The sequence below is a fragment of the Nomascus leucogenys genome, chromosome 17 (genome assembly GCF_006542625.1).
Source record: "Nomascus leucogenys isolate Asia chromosome 17, Asia_NLE_v1, whole genome shotgun sequence".
Lineage (NCBI taxonomy): Eukaryota > Metazoa > Chordata > Mammalia > Primates > Hylobatidae > Nomascus > Nomascus leucogenys.
In genome coordinates, this window is record NC_044397.1 from 94,833,557 (window position 1) to 94,852,167 (window position 18,611).

The 18,611-nt window shown below is 55.5% G+C and overlaps 1 protein-coding gene across 1 annotated transcript; it reads right to left on the minus strand.

Annotated features, from left to right (window-relative positions):
* Nucleotides 1–1,017: 1,017 nt before the first annotated feature.
* ARID3A (AT-rich interaction domain 3A) lies at nt 1,018–17,447 on the minus strand. The gene is made up of 6 exons (XM_012503467.2): nt 17,243–17,447; nt 12,691–12,874; nt 12,037–12,284; nt 10,264–10,560; nt 8,635–8,733; nt 1,018–5,029 (listed from the first exon to the last, which is right to left on the minus strand). The coding sequence occupies exons 1-6, from the start codon at nt 17,253–17,255 to the stop codon at nt 4,845–4,847; spliced, it is 1,026 nt and encodes a 341-aa protein (XP_012358921.2). The 5' UTR covers nt 17,256–17,447; the 3' UTR covers nt 1,018–4,844.
* Nucleotides 17,448–18,611: the final 1,164 nt, after the last annotated feature.

Here is an 18,611-nt window from a genome sequence, read left to right on the forward strand (position 1 = left end):
GTGCCCAGAGCGGCCTCCAGCAGCTCCCCTCGGCCCTGTGGACCTTGCGGCCAGATCCTTCTCTGGGGTGGGGCCGTCCTGGGCACTCAGGGTGCTGAGCAGCATCCCCAGCCTCCACCCGCTCCACACCAGGAGGGCCCCCCAGCCGTGACAACCACAGATGCCCCCAGACATGGACCAGGGTCCCCCTGGGGGCACAGACCCTGGCTGAGGACCCCTGCTTTTTTTTTTTTTTTTTTTTTTTTGATGGAGTTTCGCTCTTGTTGCCCAGGCTGGAGTGCAGTGATGCAATCTCGGCTCACTGCAACCTCTGCCTCCCGGGTTCAACTAATTCTCCTGCCTCAGCCTCCGGAGTAGCTGGGATTACAGGCATGCACCACCACGCCCGGCTAATTTTGTATTTTTAGTAGAAATGGGGTTTCACCATGTTGGTCAGGCTGGTCTCAAACTCCCAACCTCAGGCGATTGGCCTGCCTCGGCCTCCCGAAGTGCTGGGATTACAGGCATGAGCCTCTGCGCATGGCCTTTTTTCTTTTTTTCTTTCTTTTTTTTTTTTTGAGACAGAGTCTTGCTCTTGTTGCCCAGGCTGGAGTGCAATGGCGCAATCTCTGCTCACTGCAACCTCCGCCTCCTGGGTTCAAATAATTCTCCTGCCTCAGCCTCCGGAGTAGCTGGGATTACAAGCATTCACCACCATACCTGGCTAATTTTTGTATTTTTAGTGGAGATGGGGTTTCTCCATGTTGGTCAGGCTGGTCTCAAACTCCCGAGCTCAGGTGATCCACCCGCCTCGGCCTCCCAAAGTGCTGGGATAACAGGCGTGAGCCACCACGCCTGGCCAGACCCCCCACTTTTGTAGCTGTCTTCTGCCACCCAGAGCCAGACCTAGAGCGATGCAGGGCAGAGGGGGATAGAGCACCCCCTTCCACTCACCCCTGGCTGTGCTGGGCAGGGGCGTAGGGTGGAGCTGGAGGTTGGGGAGACGCCGAAAGAAAAAAAAAACACCACAGGACAGAGTTTTCTGTTAAAAGTCAGAAGTGTTTTGTCTCGTTTTAATATCTCATCAGCTTTACAGGGTTACAATCGTCTTAAATATTTCTGAAGTTTAAATACAATCTGCATAATAATGTTATTATAAAATGTAAACTTTCAGTGTTCTTTTAAATTTCAAAATCACACCTTTTTTTTTTGGTCTTTTTTTTTTTTTTTTTTTTTTTTTTCCTTTTAATACCCGAATGTTCTGCAAAAACTGAAGTTGTTACAGGCCACCCTGCCGCGGCCAGGGCGAGACAGGCTGGGCCCAGCCAGAGGTAGAGAGTAGTTTTATGGTTTTGTTTTTTTTTTTTTTTTAAAGTTTTTTTTTTTTTTTTTTTTTCTCCTATTACCTGAGTTTCAGGCGTGGTCTCCACGCCGTCTGACAAACTCCAGAGAAACTGAAATTTCACACGTCATGAATGAAAGGCTGAGTTTACATTTGCCAAGAAAAAAAAATGCAAAAGCACAATTAGGGGAAAAAAGGGACAAGGTGGGTAAAAAAATGATAAAAGAAAGGAAATTCGACGGTACAGATGCCCGACCCTTAACAACGACCCCAGCTGCCCCCAGTGCCCTGTGCCCACCCTCCCGCCTGTCTGGACGGCCACTTACGGGTCCCACGGAAGGTTCCAGAAGCCGCCTGTCCCCCAACATCTCAGAGCAAGGGGAGCCCCCCTTGGCCTTGACTGTGGGGTCCCCACTCAGTACGCAGCTAGGTCCCACGGTCCCAAGTGAACTTGAACCTGTCCAGGGTCCTTGTGGCTGAGGGGGCTGCCTGACCCCCTCCCAGTCTGCATAAGAGGGGGTGCTGAGCTGCACCCCAGAAAGCCACCCCGAATTTAAACCCCCACCGACAGGCGGTGGCGGGAGATGGGCACGGCTGGGGTTGAACGGGGCCACCTGAGACAGGGAGGGCCATCTGGAGACACGGCTTCCTGCCGAATATCCAGGACCAGGCCCCACAGACCCCCTGCAACCACCTCCCATTTCCACGGCCAGCATGGCCACTGCCTTCAGCGACTTCCTTCTCCTGGGCCGGGATCCAGCCTCGTGCCCACCCCCCACCCACCCCGCCTGTCCCTACAATCATCGGAGTTAACAGCAGGCCCAAGTCCCCTGAGTTAGAATCCAGGTCCACCCACTGCCGGGAGGCTGGATCGCCCACAGACACGACACGCAGGATTCCCCCCACACACACACGCAGCCCGAGGGAGACAACCCAGCCCGCGTCCCTGCGCAGCCCCTCCCCAGGCTCTGAGGCGGGCGGCTGCACGGGGCCCCGGGGGTCCAGGGCCGCCAGATGCAGCGGGCAGCCAGGCCCCAGTGGCTGCTGCAGACCCTGGTGCATGGGAGGCGGGGGAGAGGCACCCCAGGGGCTCAGATTTTGGCATCAAAAGTCAGACCTGAGGTAGACAGAGATAGGCAGCAGGCGCTTCCCCAGGCATGGGACGGGGGTCCCGGGAGAGCAGCCCTGGAGGCCGGGGACGGACACGGACAGAATCCGGGTGGTTCTGTGAGTGGGGCCCGATTGCGTCTGGAGGCAAAAAGACACCCCCTTCCCGGGGTGATTGTGCTGCTGTGGTGCTGGCCCCAGGAAGGGACAAGGAAAACCTAGATGCCCACCACCCCCTCCTGGAAAGGGGGCGTGTGTCCACGGCCCTGAGATCCGAGAAGGAAGTGGGGTCCCCTCCCCAAAGACACAGGAAAGTGACAGTTCCCTCCCACAGCCCGACGGGAAAGCGAACCTAGATTCAGGGGCTCAGAAGCCCCCCAGCCCCCTCCCCAGGGGTCTCCAAGGCAATGGGGAGGTGGTTGGGAGTTGGGGGAGCTGGGGAGTCCCCTTCCTCACCAAGCCCCCATACCGGTGGCCTAACAGGGCTCCCAGGGCCCAATTAGAGACCCAGACTTACCCTGGGAATAGCTGAGTTAATTCCCACCGCACACCAAGAGAAATAAAAGCCCAGAGCTCCCGTGTAGGACGCGACAGCCCCGCCCGACACCACACGGGTCCAACAAGGTCCCCAGACCCTTCTGGGCATTTCAGACCCAGCCTTTCTGCTCCAGCAGCTCCAGCCAAAATAACCCCCCCCAGCTCAGCTGCAGTGACCCCACTTTCTCCAAGCCAGGGGGAGGGGTACTGACCCACAGGGTGGTGGGGGGCAGCCTCCCTTCTCTGCCTGGATTTAGTCACCGCAGAACTCGGGAAGCTCGCAGCCCCAGCACAAAAGGGGTTAGGAGAAGAGGAAGGGACAGAGCGAGGAGAATGTCGGGGTGTGGGGGGTGTTCAGGATGCCGGGGCCCTGAAATCTCACCCTGAGCGAGGTCCGGCTTCACCCCCACTCCCCAGTATTGATAGTCCCCAAAAGCAGCCCTTTCGGGCAAGAGAAGAATCCCAATGAGACGCCACATTCATCCCTGAGACAGGAGCCTGGGGGCTGCGACAAGAACCACCCCCACCCCCCAGGCCCTTTTTCCAGCACTTGCTACTTTTTAGATAAGATTTCTAGACCCGGCCAGCGCGGAGGCTCACGCCTGTAATCCCAGCACTTTGGGAGGCCGAGGCGGGCAGATCACCTGAGGTCAGGAGTTCGAGACCAGCCTGACCAACATGGCAAAACCCCCATCTCTACTAAAAATACAAAAATTAACCGTGCGTGGTGGCGGGCACCTGTAATCCCAGCTACTTGGGAGGCTGAGGCAGGAGAATCGCTTGAACCTGGGAGGTGCAGGTTGCAGTGAGCCAAGATCGCACCATTGCACTCACTCCAGCCTGGGCGACAAGAGCAAAACTCCGTCTCAAAAAAAAAAAAAAAATTTCCAGGCCCCTGACTCCAGAGCCCAGCAGACAAGTACGGCACAAGCAAAAGCATCGTGGAATATCACAGTCAGCAAATCACTGTCACGGGGCCCCCCAGCATGCACCCCCTGCCACAGCCCGGCCCACAGCACCTGAGTTCATTGGCTCTGCGGTTCTAACCCCAGGGATCCGATGTGCTGGACTCACAGCTGCCCAGTGCATCCCCAGAAGCGGACAAAGGGACCCAAATTGGTCATGGGAAAAATAAAAAGGTGATTTTTTTTTTTTTTTTTTGCCTTTTTTTCTTGCTTTTTCAAAACCAGTTTCCCTGAAGGAACACAAATATATAGCTATATAGATATATAGATATCCTTTTCCTAAGGTTTGATCCCCCCAAGAATAAAATAGAATATTTACACAACAAAACCCCCGAAACCTCTTAAAAACCCTACAGAGAAAAAAAATTTCCCAAAGCAACAAGAAAAAAAAATTCAGTGATCTTGGTTCAGGGGTTTCACTGGACACGAGAAGCTGGAAGTGGTGAGTGTGTGGTGAATAGAAAATAAAAGAGAACTAAAACAGACAAAAATGAAAACACAGTGCAGGGATGTATGAGGTAAACAGGATCGGCCCACGCTGCTGTGGGGCCAAACCAGACACCAGAGCCTTCGGTCCGTCAGGGCTGCCGGAACGCCCTGGGAAACGTCTGCCTCTTTCTGTTTTTCTGATGGATTTCCTTTGCTGTTCTCACAATTCATCTCTCTGAATGTCCAAAACCTGAGAAATTCAAGTGTTCCTTGGTTTTCCCCTGTTTTATTAAATTCTCTTTATATATATACGTATATATATATATATCTTTTTTCTCTTCTTTTTGGCGTCAGCTGTGGCTCCTTTTTGGGTATCTTCCCTCCCCACCCGTATCTTCTGCCATCCTGGCCCCTGTGTGGCCCACCAGGACCCCCTGCCCAGGCCGGCAGGCTGCAGGGTGGGTGGCGGGTGGGGAGTGATACGGTTAAGGCAACGAGTTATTTGAGGTAGATGTGGAGGGTGCAGACAGCCCTGCTGGCCCAGCCTGGCCACCGCTGGTTCCGGTGCTTCCTCCCCGGCTGCCTGCGTTGCTGCTGCTGCCGCTGCCGCCGCCTCCTTTGTTGGGAGCAGAGGTTGGCGTGGGGGCCGGCGGCTGAGCAAACAGAACTCCTAAGGCAAGAACAGAAGACATATGCCATGCAGAGTTTAAGAAGATGCAAGGCGGGCCACAAAGGAGACCCAGTGGGGTGCTCCAGGGAATAAACAACTCTCTCACTCTGTCCCCCCAGGCTGGAGTGCAGTGGTGCCATCAGAGCTCACTGCAGCCTCAACCTCATGGGCTCAAGTGATCCTCCCGGCTCAGCCTCCCGAGTAGCTGAGACCACAGGGGTGTGCCACCACGTCTGGCTCATTTTTTATTTTTTTGAGATGGTCTCTCGCTCTGTCACCCAGGCTGGAGTGTAGTGGTGCGATATTGGCTCACTGCAACCTCCACCTCCTGGGTTCAAGCGGTTTTCCTGTCTCACCCTCCCGAGTAGCTGGAACTAACTACAGGCGCCTGCCACTACACCAGCTAATTTTTGTATTTTTAGTATAGACGGAGTTTCACCATGTTGGCCAGGCTGGTCTCCCAACTCCTGACCTCAGGTGATCCACCCACCTCGGCCTCCCAGAGTGCTGGGATGACAGGCGTGAGCCACCGTGGCTGGCAATTTTTTTTTTTTTTTTTTTGAGAGGAGTCTTGCTCTGTCGCCCAGGCTGGAGTGCAGTGGCGCGATCTCGGCTCACTGCAAGCTCCGCCTCCCGGGTTCACGCCATTCTCCTGCCTCAGCCTCTCTGAGTAGCTGGGACTACAGGCGCCCGCCAACACGCCTGGCTAATTTTTTGTATTTTCAGTAGAGACGGGGTTTCACCGTGGTCTCGATCTCCTGACCTCGTGATCCACCCGCCTCAGCCTCCCAAAGTGCTGGGATTACAAGCGTGAGCCACCGCGCCCGGCCGGCTGGCAATTTTTTATTTTTTGTAGAGATGGGCTCTCAATATGTTGCCCAGGCTGGTCTCAAGTTCCTGGCTTCAATCAGTCCTCCTGCATCTGACTCCCAAAGTGCTGGGATTACAGACGTGAGCCCAGCTTAAACTTCCCCACTGTGTCTGCTCACTCGTAAATCACACACATGTGCACATATATGGATGCACATGAGTGCACACGTGTGTTTAATCCACACATGCACATCAGCATGCACACAGCTCTTGCAGGGAGAACCCTGATGCCCATGGTTTGCCGACGTGGGGTTGCGGGACCCCTAGCACACAGTTGGCCTTCTCCCCTCTAAGATTCAATATGAATGTACACATGTTTTACGTCTGATTTCAGGAGGGCACAGACCCCTCAAAAATCCATCTGTGGACCTGTGAGGACACCACTGACCTCAGCTCAGCCTCTGACCACAGCCAGGGCGCCTGCAACAAGGCTGCTCAGTGTTGACAGCGCCACCTGGTGGCCACTATGAGCCATCGGCCTGACTCCACTTTAAGAAAAACTATTCATTTACAGCAGGGTGTGGTAGCTCATGCCTGTAATCCCAGCACTTTGGGAGGCTGAGACGGGCAGATCACGAGGTCAGGAGTTCAAGACCAGCCTGACCAACATGGTGAAACCCCATCTCATCTAAAAATACAAAAATTAGCCGGGCCTGGTGGCATGCACCTGTCTGTAATCCCAGCTACTTGGGTGGCTGAGACAGGAGAATCGCTTGAAGTCGGGAGGCGGAGGTTGCAGGAGCTGAGATCACACCATTGCACTCCAGCCTGGGCAACAGAGTGAGACTCCATCTCAAAAAAAAAGAAAAGAAAAACTATTCATTTACTTATGTTCTTTTGTAGAGATGGGGTCTTCTGTGTTGCCCAGGCTGGCCTCAAGCAAACGTCTCTCCTTAGCCTCCCAAAGTGTTGGGTTTACAGGCGTGAGCCACTGCCCCTGGCTCTGACTCCACTTATTTAATTAAATTTTTTAGTTCTTTTTTTTTCTTTCTCTGAGATGAAGTCTTGCTCCATTGCGCAGGCTGGAGTGCGGTGGCGTGATCTCAGCTCACTGCAACCTTCGCCTCCTGGGTTCAAGCAATTCTCCTGCCTCAGCCTCCCAAGCAGCTGGGACTATAGGCACACACCAGCACACCTCGCTAATTCTTGTTATTTTTAGGGGAGATGGGGTTTCACCATGTTGACCAGGCTGGTCTTGAACTCCTGACCTCGTGATCCACCCACATCGGTCTCGCAAAGTGCTGGGATTACAGGTATGACCTACTGTGCCCGGCAACATTTTAATTCATTTTATTAAAAAAATATGTGTACATAGGCTGGGCTCAGTGGTTCATGCCTGTAATCCCAGCACTTTGGGAGGCCAAGGCAGCCGGATCACCTGAGGTCAAGAGTCTGAGACCAGCCTGGCCAACATGGTGAAACCTCATCTCTACTAAAAATACAAAAAAAAATTAGCTGGGTGTGGTGGCACACGCCTGTAGTCCCAGCTACTTGGAGAGGCTGAGGCAGGAGAATCGCTCGAACCCAGGAGGCACAGGTTGCAGTGGGTCAAGATCACGCCACTGCACTCCAGCCTGGGTGACAGAGGGAAGACTATCTCAAAAAAAAAAAAAACAAAAAAACAAACCTATATATCTATATCTATATAGATATAAAAATATATATTTATATACAGATACATGTAAATCTGTATCTATCTATATATCTAGATATAGATATAGACTCTTTCACCCAGGCTGGAGCGCAATGGTGTGATCTTGACTCACTGCAACCTCCACCTCCTGGGCTCAAGTGATCCTCCTCACTCAGCCTCCCGAGTAGCTGGGATTATGGGCGCCCACCACCACACCCGGCTGATTTTTGTATTTTTAGGAGAGATGGGGTCTCGCTACATTGCGCAGGCTGGTCTCTAACTCCTGGGCTCAAGTGATCCTCCCGTGTTAGCCTCCCAAAGTGCTGGAACTATAGCCGTGAGCCACTGCACTCAGCCTAGATTCAATTTTTTGGATACCTCATTTACCCTGATGTGATTATTAGGCATTGGATGCCAGAATAAAACATCTCATAAAACCCATAAATATATATACCTACTATGTACCCACAAAAATTACAAATTAAACATTTTTAAAAAAGAAAAATAAATTCATTAAATTTTTTTTCAAGAGACAGGGTCTTGGTCTGTGGCCCAGGCTGGAGTGCAGTGGCGTCATCGCAGCTCGCTGCAGCCTCATCTCTATCTCCTGGGTTTATACATTCTTTGCTCCTCAGCCTTCGAAAATGCTGGGATTGGCTGGGTGGGGTGGCTCACGCCTGTAATCCCAGCACTTTGGGAGGCCAAGGCAGGAAGATTGCGTGAGCCCAGAGTTTAAGACCCTTCTGAGCGACAAAGCAATTTAAAATTTAAAGAGCAACAAAACATTTAAAAATTAACCAGGTGTGCTGGTGCATGTCTGTGCAAGACTCCATCTCATTAAAACAAAAAACTAGGAATGTGAACCATCCAAAGTCACACTGAATATGTATCTGTGGATGACCCCCTCTGGGCTGAGCATGGCACTGGGTGAACGATGGTAGCCTCTCCATCAGCCTTAACTGTTTGTCCTGCAAAGCCCCTGGCCGTGCCCTGCTTGCCCGCACACCTGGGTTCAAGTAGGTGGGAGCAGGCGCAACTCAGGGTCCTGAGTTCGTGGCGGGAGAGGGGAGGTCCAGGCAGGGCGTGGCCTCAGGGGTCCTACCTGTGTACATGATGCCGTTGATCTCCACTGACATGCTGATGCTGTTGCTGCCGTTGGTGCCCGTCAGGTTCACAGCAGAGTCCTGACGGCTTTCGGAGGCTGTGGGAAGAAGAACAAATTGGTTTCTTTTTTTCTTTTTTTTTTGAGACGGAGTCTCGCTCTGTCGCCCAGGCTGGAGTACGGTGGCGCGATCTCGGCTCACTGCAAGCTCTGCCTCCCGGGTTCACGCCATTCTCCTGCCTCAGCCTCCCAGTAGCTGGGATTACCTGCCACCACGCCCGGCTAATTTTTTGTATTTTTAGTAGAGACGGGGTTTCACCATGTTGGCCAGGATGGTCTCGATCTCTTGACCTCGTGATCCGCCTGCCTCGGCCTCCCAAAGTGCTGGGATTACAGATGTGAGCCACCGCACCCGGCCGAGCAAATGAGTTTCTTTTTTTTCTTTCTTTTTTTTTTTTTAGACAGAGTCTCACTCTGTCACCCAGGCTGGAGTGCAGTGGCGCGATCTCGGCTCACTGCAACCTCCACCTCCAGGGTTCAAGCAATTCTCCTGCCTCAGCCTCCCCAGTAGCTGGGATTACAGGTGCCCACCATCACTCCCGGCTAATTTTTGTATTTTTAGTAGAGACGGGGTTTCACCATGTTGGCCAGGCTCGTCTTGAAGTCCTGGCCTCAGGTGATCCGCCTGCCTCGGCCTCCCGAAGTGCTGGGATTACAGGCGTGAGCCACTGCGCCCGGCCAAAACTGCCATTTCTGATCATAAAGACACCTGTACATGTTCTGTTTTCTGTCTGTCTCACCAACTCGATTTTAGCTTTACAAGGTGTAGACAGTGTCTGTCACACTCATGTTGTCACCAGTGCACACAGTAGGTGCTCAATATTTATTTGCTGAATAAGTGTATTTGTCCATATTCTGCTTTGTTTTTTTTTTTACCTTGTTTTTGAGACCAGGTCTTGCTCTGTCACCCAGGCTGGAATGCAGTGGTGCAATCACGGCTCACTGCAGCCTCGACCTCCTGGGCTCAAGTGATCCTCCCCCCTCAGCCTCCCGAGCAGCTGGGGCTACAGGAGCGTGCCACCACGCCCAGCTAACTTTTGTAGAGATGGCGTCTCACTGTGTTGCTTAGGCTGATCTCAAATTCCTGGGCTCAAGCAATCCTCCCATTTCAGCCTCCCAAAGTGCTGGGATTATAGGCATGAGCTACTGTGCCCAGCCAGTTTACTTTATTTTTTTTTTTGGGATGGAGTTTTGCTTTTGTTGCCCAGGCTGGAGTGCAGTGGCGTTATCTCGGCTCCCTGCAACCTCCACCTCCCGGTTCAAGTGATTCTCCTGCTGCAGCCTCCCAAGTAGCTGGGACTACAGGGGCGTGCTGCCATGCCCGGCTAATTTTTTGTATTTTTAGTAGAGATGGGGTTTCACCATGTTGCCCAGGCTGATCTTGAACTCCTGACCTCAAGTGATCCACCCACCTCGGCCTCCCAAAGTGCTGGGATTACAGGTGTGAGCCACTGCACCTGGCCTTTTTTTCTTATTGATTTGTTGGCGCTCTTTACATATGTAGGCTCCAAGGCCCTCACTGTGTGACACACACAGGAAGCACAGTGGGTCTGGGCACCAGGGCAGTACCTTGGCTGTTGATCCGAATGCTCATGGGCAGCTGGGCCGCCATGGCCAGGAAGTTCTGCTGGAGTGCCCGCTGCATCAGCCGTTGCTGCTCATCAGCCACCAGGGCCATCTTCTTCTCAGGAGGCTCTGCAGACTCCAGCTTCTCCCGCAGCTGTTCCAGGGCAGCTGCCTGTGCGGCTACAGCTGCTTGGGCGGCTGCTGCTTGCACAGCTGCTGCCTGGGCTGCCACCACAGGGTGGCCCGCCAGGGAGACAGGCAGGCGGCCAGGGACTGTGATGGGGATGGCTGAGTCCTCCTCTAGGTAGGAAAGAAGGGGAAGTGGTAGCCAGGAAGGGCTGGGCCCTGCCTTCCACTCAAGGCAGGAACATGCACCTTCTTTTTTTTTTTTTTTTTTGAGACAGAGTTTCACTCTTGTTGCCCAGGCTGGAGTGCAAGGGTGCGATCTCAGCTCACCGCAACCTCTGCCTCCCGGGTTCAAGTGATTCTCCTGCCTTAGCCTCCCTAGTAGCTGAGAAATAGGCACCCGCCACCACGCCCAGCTAATTTAGTATTTTTAGTAGAGATGGGGTTTCTCTATGTTGGCCAGGCTGGTCTCCAACACCCGACCTCAGGTGATCTGCCCGCCTTGGCCTCCCAAAGTGCTGGGATTACAGGCGTGAGCCACCGCACCTGGCTTTTTTTTTTTTTTTTTTTGAGACAGAGTCTCGCTCTGTTGCTTAGGCTGGAGGGCAGTGGCGCGATCTCAGCTCACTGCAACCTCCGCCTCTCAGGCTCAGGTGATTCTTCTGCCTCAGTCTCCTGAGTAGGTGGGATTACAGGTGCCCACCACCACACTCAAGCTAATTTTTTTTTTTTTTTTTTTTGACACGGAGTCTCACTCTGTTGCCGAGGCTAGAATGCAGTGACGTGATCTTGGCTCACCGCAACCTCTGCCACCTGGATTCAAGCGATTCTCCTGTCTCAGCCTCCCAAGTAGATGGGACTACAGGCATGCGCCACCACATACCCGGCTAATTTTTGTATTTTTAGTAGAGACAGGGTTTCACCATATTGGTCAGGCTGGTCTCAAACTCCTGACCTCAAGCGATCCACCTGCCTCAGCCTCCCAAAGTGCTGGGATTACAGGCGTGAGCCACCGTGCCTGGCCTAAAAATAATTTTTTTAGACTGGGTCTCACTACCGTTGCTCAGGCTGTAGTGCAGTGGTGTAATCTCGGTTCACCGCAGCCTCGACCTCCTGGGCTCAACCCATCTGACCACGTCAGCCTCCTGGGTAGCTGGGACCACAGGTGCATGCTGCCACGCCAAGCTATTTTTTTTTTTTTTGAGATGGGGTCTCACTATGTTGCCCAGATGAGAAATGGGAACTCAGACAGGCAAACTGAGGCGACACTGCTGTGTGTGCTGTTGGTACCTCTCTTGTTATGAAGGATTCAGAGGCTCAGTGGGAGGGAAAACTGATCAACTGATGATGCCTGCCTCAGAGTAGACTGGAAAAACAGTGATCAGTTAGTAATGCCTGCCTTGGCCACAGGACTGGAAACACAGATTGATTAGCAATGTCTGCCTGCCACCTGTGTGGGATTAGAAAATGGTGATGGATTGGTAATGTCTGCCATGGACAGCGGACTGGTAGATTGGAAGCCCTTTTCCATGCCAACTATACGGTTTTTCATCCTGGTTACCCAGAGAGGGGAAGAGGTATCCCCCAAGGTCAGGCAGCCACACTGAAGCTCAGTTGGGAACACGCCCCAGGCCCCATACAGGCCCTTACCTTTCTTGATCTTAGGGGTGGGGGTGATGGAGCTGCCGTTGGTGCTTGCGGCCAGGCCCAGGGAGGACACGGGCAGCTTGGGTGAGGAGAGCATGCCGTGTGCCCCGCCTGGTGAGTAGGCAAAGAGGGAGCCCCCAAAGCTCTGGCGCCGGCCCTCCCGTCGGTTGCTGTCTATGGCTGCCTGGAGCTCGTTGGGGTTACTGAGGCCCCGCTTCTCACACTCATAGGGGTACAGGTACTTCATGTATCTGTGGGTGGGATGAGGGAAGAGGATGGCACCCAGGTCACCCCTATGGCTCCCTTTGGCCTTCAGTACAAAGTAAACCCTACCGTGGCACCACCATCCCTGGTTCCTCCCGTGGATTTGCTCAGCAGCCCCCAGAGCTGCCGGGCCTTTGCCCATGCTGTTCCCTGTGCCTCAATGCTGTTCCTCGCAATGGCCCCTGATTGCATAACCCCAAGCCTGTGTGGTCGTCGTGCCCCTACTTGACGCTCTTGGGCCCTGGATGCACAGTGTGGCCCTGTGCCCTTTGCAGCTGCCCACTGCCCCCTCCTCTGCAGCTGCCTACTGCCTCCCTCCCTCTTCTGCAGGCCCCTTGCACTGGCTGCTCAGAGTGCCCTGGCCCGACCTCGGCACAGCCGCCCGCCACTCACTGGGTCCGCAGGGTGAAGGCTGCACTGGTGATGGACGTGGGCAGGTTGAGGCCCTTGGTGATCTCGCGCCACAGCTTCTTGTTGATGACCTCCACGAGGCCGCCCTTCTCCGTCACCAGCACGTACAGCATGAACAGGTCAAGGACCTGTTTGGCCATGATGGGGATACGGTTCACAGGTGTCCCTGGGGGAAGGGGTGAGAGGGAGGTTGGGGGCCACCTGGACACTGCAGGGAGCTGAGTGTCCTGGCCTCCGCCCTCTCCATGCCAGGAGCACTCCCCCGCCCAGGCTGTGACAACCACAGAGGTCTCCAGGCATTGCCCAGGGCCCTCTGTGGGTGCAGGATCATCCAGGCTGGGAACTGCTGCTCTAGAGGGTGCTGAGGGGGAAGCTCTGCCTCAGTTTATCCACCAGTAACCTGGGCTTAGGGACAGCGCAGCCCTCGGGAGGAGGGTTACTGAGAGGAGGGACGTGCGGGAGACGCCTGGATCTGTTATTCCTTCTCCACGCCACACACCACAGCAGCTGCCAAAACAACTCTGCCTGTGTTCCCAGAGGCCTGTTCCCTCCACACTGACAGGGGCTCTGCAGCCTCAGGCAGGCGAGGGGTAAAGCCTGGCTTACCCAATTTCGAGTTTGGAGAATGGAGGGCTGTGGACTGGTCTAGGGAGGGGAAGGGGATGGGCTAGCCCCGACATGAGGGGTTGGGCTAGCCCAGGAGGAGAGGGTTGTGGGCTATGCTATGCCAGGGTGGGAAAGGGGGAGGATTAGCCTAGGCAGGGGACGGGCGGTAGGTGGGCTAGCCCAGGAAGAAGAGGGGGCTGGGATGACTCAGTTTCCTGCAACCTCATCTCCTGGAGCCGGCTGCAGACATGGCCCCTCCCCACCCTTGCAGCCCTACCTGCCCCCTCCAGGGCTCTCCCAGGCTGCCCCTGCACCGGGAGCCTCTGGCTTCAGCTGTCAGCTCCACCTCTGCCCAGCCCCTCCCTGGCCTGACAGTAGGCAAGCCCCCATTTAAACCTCTCGTCCTGTCAGTGAAATTCTGTGCTTATGAGATCAATTGTGTACTGTCTGTGGCCCCCACCCCATGTTCTGCCTACGTGGGGTCCTGGCACCCAGCGGCATACAGTAGGTGCTCAGTGAAGACCAGTGAGGGCAGGTGGCCCAGGCCACAGCTGCTGCCCATTCGCCATGGGGTGGGAGGGGACGCCCATCGCCCCGTTAGGGATAGGGACGTGGACATCGAGGTTCTGGGATGTGACTGGCTGGAGAGCGGGTACAGCCCTGAGTGAGCGGCCGGCCCTCTGCCTGGGTGATGCCTGCTACCCCCGGGACCCCCGGTGCCTGACCTTCCGGAACCACCTCCCACCACCCTCGGCCACTTCCAGGCCCTTCCCAGGTTGCAAAACCCCCAGTGAATGGAGGAGATCCCGGATTGGAGGAAGATGAGCCTCAGACCCGACCCCACCTGAAACCCACTTTACAGCCTAAGCGAGAGGAGCCGCGCAGGGTTTTAGCTGCAGGATCAGCCGGGAAACCTGCCCAGAGCCTCCGCCCGGCCCCACTCCGGACACCAGTTTAGGCCTCAGAATTTGCAAAGTAAAAGGAACGGCATCAGGCCGGGCGCGGTGGCTCACGCCTGTCATCCCAGCACTTCGGGAGGAAGTGGCAGGCAGATCACCCGAGGTCAGGAGTTCGAGACCAGCCTGGCCAATATGGAGAAACCCCGTCTCTACTAAAAATACAAAAATTAGCCGGGCGTGGTGGCGGGCGCCTGTAATCCCAGCTACTCAGGAGGCTGAGGCAGGGGAATCACTTGAACCTGGGAGGTGGAGGTTGCAGAGAGCCGAGACCCCGCCATTGCACTCCAGCCTCAGCAACAAAAGCAAAACTCTGTCTCAAGAAAAAAAAAAGGATCGGCAGCAGAGGGTTGGTTCCCAGGGCCACGCCCTGGCTCTGCGGCGGGCGGGAGGAGGATGTTTACAGAAGGAGCTGGGAGCATCACCAGGGCCTGTCGTGGGGCCCAGATAAGGAAGGGTGGGGAGGTTGTCAGGGAACAGCAGGTCAGGTGGTCCAGCTGCTGCTGCTGAGGGAAGGGGGTGTGGTCAGGACCCTTCCCTCACTTCCAGCCCCCACAGAATTCTGAGAAATTTAGAGGTTTTTACTTTGCAACACAGTAAAACAAACAAAAAAAATATTTCCCTCTGTCTGGAGTGAAGGAGAGGAAGACTGTGGAGTCTAGGGTGATGGGCGGGTTCACCTGACAGATTCTTAGCTCCAACGGCCCCCATTACAGAGCAGGAAGCTCCTGGAGGAAGGCAAGGAAGAGGGAGCTTTGAGGGTGGGTTTTGAGGGATGCATAGGAGCTCATTGGCTCCTGTCCTATAGGAATTCCCAGCTTGGAGAGGGAGGTAAAGCTGGACACCAACCCTCACGGCCCCATGTGCCCGGGGCCCCATCTCACCCACACTCATGAGCAGCCTACCATGCTTGCTTTTTGTTTGTTTGAGACAGGGGCTCACTCTGTCACCCAGGCTGAAGTGCAGTGATGCAATCATAGCTCACGGCAGCCTCGACCTCCTGGGCTCAAGAAATCCTCCCTCCCTGGCCTCCCAAGGCACTAGGAGCCACCTCACCCAGCCTCACTGTGCTTTCTTTTTTTTAAAGACAGAGTCTTGCTCTGTCACCCAGGCTGGAGTGCAGTGGTGCGATCTTGGCTCACTGCAACCTCTGCCTCCTGGATTCAAGCAATTCTTCTGCCTCAACCTCCCAAGTAGTTGGGATTACAGGCACCTGCCATTACGCCTGGCCAATTTTTGTATTTGTTTTTTTTTTTTTTTTTTTTTCAGACGGAGTCTCGCTCTGTCGCCCAGGCTGGAGTGCAGTGGCGCAATCTCGGCTCACTGCAAGCTCCGCCTCCCGGGTTCACGCCATTCTCCTGCCTCAGCCTCTCCGAGTAGCTGGGACTACAGGCACCCGCCACCACAACCGGCTAATTTTTGTGTGTGTATTTTTAGTAGAGACGGGGTTTCACCGTGGTCTCGATCTCCTGACCTCGTGATCCGCCCGCCTCGGCCTCCCAAAGTGCTGGGATTACAGGCGTGAGCCACCGTGCCCAGCCCTCACCGTGCTTTCTAAGTACCCCCTAGACACCAGGCACTGTACCAGGTACGGGTAATAGCAAAACAGGCTGGCTTTGGACCCAGGAGCTTGGAGCCCCACAGCAGAGTGGTCAGGGCTGAGCAGGTGTGAACAGGATGATAAAGGGTCATGGCGAGGATCTGTCCAGCTTCGTAAGGGGCAGTGGGCCCTGGTCAAGGCTGGGCTTGTAGGATAACACAGTAGGGGTCCCCGCCCAGGTCCCGGGTCTGGATCCTCTGTTCCCAGCACGGGAGGGGTTAACTCGGAGGCCACTGGGCAGTGTGGGCCGGGGGGCCCACAGCCCTCTTCCTTCTCCTTCCCTTCCGGGCGGCTGGCAGTGGCGGGTCTGGGGCCTGTGTTTATAGAAGCCAGGGGAGGGGTGGGCGGAGGCTGGGACACAGCGGGCCCCTGCGACGGCCCCAAGTGCGGGGACAGAGCCCTCTGCCCCTCCCCTTCCTGCCTCTGTGGGGGCCTCCTCCTCCATCTGAACAGTGGGGCTCGGAGCGAGCTCCCTACCCTAGAGGAGTGTCCGGTGGGTGGAGCGGCTCCTACCTGGCAGCAGACGCTCCTAGGACCCTCCCCAGACGACGAGGACGTGGAGGCGAGACGGAAGCCCTTGCTGCACTCTCTCTGCCCCGTGGTCACTCTAAGCTGGGGTGAGGCCTGGGAATGGCCGCTGGGGACACCCCAGCTACCCTTGGTCGTCTCTGAGCCTCTCGTGTCTGGACCTCAGTTTCCCCACCTGGACACCAGCCCAGACCTGCCTTCCCCAGGCCAGGAGACTTCGGGGGCACAGAGCCTGGTATACCATTGGTGCCCAATAAGTGCACAGAGTAAACAGCGGCCCTGCACTCAGCACATCTGGGGTACCTGCTGGCCACTGAGTTTTGGGCAGGGACTGTTTCTGGCCCACTTTTACAGATGGGAAACTGAGGCCCTGGTGGGAGGACAGAAGGGGCCAGGACTCAAACGTCACATCGGCCGCCATGAGATCATTAGACTCTAAGCCATCTGGCGGCTGGGGCATCTGCACGCACCTGGCCAGCCCGGATCTGACCCCACTCCCTAAACACAGAGGCTGGCTCCACTCCCCCGGCACCCAGTAGCGGGGACCCCCACTTCACTGCACCCTGGATGCTAAGGAGACGACCCGAACTGTCTGTTCTGGATTGGGGCCCTGAGACTGCCCTGCCCCCCACCAAGACTCACAGGCGTGCCTCCCGCATCAAACCTCCAAGGCAGGATGTGTTTCCCCCCAAGACACCCCGAAGTCCCTTCTGACTTATGAGCTTTGGATGCCTCCAGCCACGGGGTACTCACTACCGCCCCGACATACCTGGAGCCACTAGGGCCCCCCCTACAGCCCTGTTTCTGTGACCTCCCTCCAGGGGGGTGGGGGCAGAGGGCTCACCTCGCTTCTGCATGAAGCTGAACAAGTCATCCAGGAATTCCTTCCTCTTGGGGTCCCCGTCGAGTTCGTAGAGCTGTGAGGGCGGAGAGGGGATGGGTTAGTTGGTGCCAGAGCTCAGGTGTGGGAACCATGTCCCTCCTGCACTGGAGGCCAGGACAGGAGGACAGGAGCAGGGGTTGCCTCCCCTAGGACCCCCGAGCCACTGCCAGAGCCGAAACAAAGCCAGAGGCCCCGCTGGGCGCTGGGCAGGTGAAGAACCGCAAGGCTGCGAGACAGAAATGCCGGTGAACGAGCTTCCCAGAGGGTCTGCAAGGAGGCACCAGAAACCAGGTGGCCTAGGACAAGACAGTGTCCTCTCCCGGTCCAGGGGCCCGGGAACCCCAGATCAAGGTGCGTCCTGGCTTATGGCCACAGCGCTCCAGTCTCTGCCTCCATCTCCACAAGACCGTCTCCCCGTCTCTCTCTCCTCTTCTCAGGACACTGCTGGTTTTAGGGCCACGTCATCTCAAATCGATCCTTAACTCCCTACAGCCACACGTTGCAGCTTAAAACAACAGAAATCTATTTTCCCGCAGTCCTGGAGCCCAGAAGTCCAAAACCGAGTTCTCTTCAGGGTGGCGGCTCACACCTGTGATCCCGGCACTTTGGAAGGCAGGTGAATCGCTTGAGCCCGGGAATTCAAGACCAGCCTGGGCAACATAGTGAGACCCCATCTCTACATTATAACAAAAAGTTACCCAGGTGGGGTGGCTCATGCCTACAGTCCCGGCTACGCGGGAGGCTGAGGTGGGAGGATTGCTTGAGCCTGGGCAGTGGAGGCTGCAGTGAGCTGAGACCGCACCACTGCACTCCAGCCTGGGAGACAGAACGCAACCCTGTCTCTAAAAACAAAACAAAACAAAAGGTGTCTGCAGGGCTGCGTTCCCTCCAAAGTCTCCAAGGGAGGAAGCTTCCTGCCTCTCATGGCTTCTGGGGGCTCCAGGTTCCTGGGCTTGTGGCCGTGTCGCTCCAGCCTCTGCCTCTGTCTTCGTGCAGGATGCGTCCTGATAAATGTGTCTGTTGCTGATTTCGTCAGCGTGAACATCAAAGAGTGAGTCACACACACGTCACAGGTGGAGCCTCCCACACACCCAGGCACAGGCGCAGCCCAGCCAGCACTCCTGGGCTACAAATCTGTGGCTGTCCTGGGTCCTGTAGGCAACGGCAACACAAGCGTGAGTGTTTGTGCGTCTAACACAGCTGAACCCAGGAACGGTGCACAAGAAATATGGAATTTTTTTTTTTTTTTTGAGATGGAGTCTCACTGTCCCCAGGCTGGAGTGCAGTGGCGCGATCTCGGCTCACTGCAAGCTTTGCCTCCCGGGTTCGC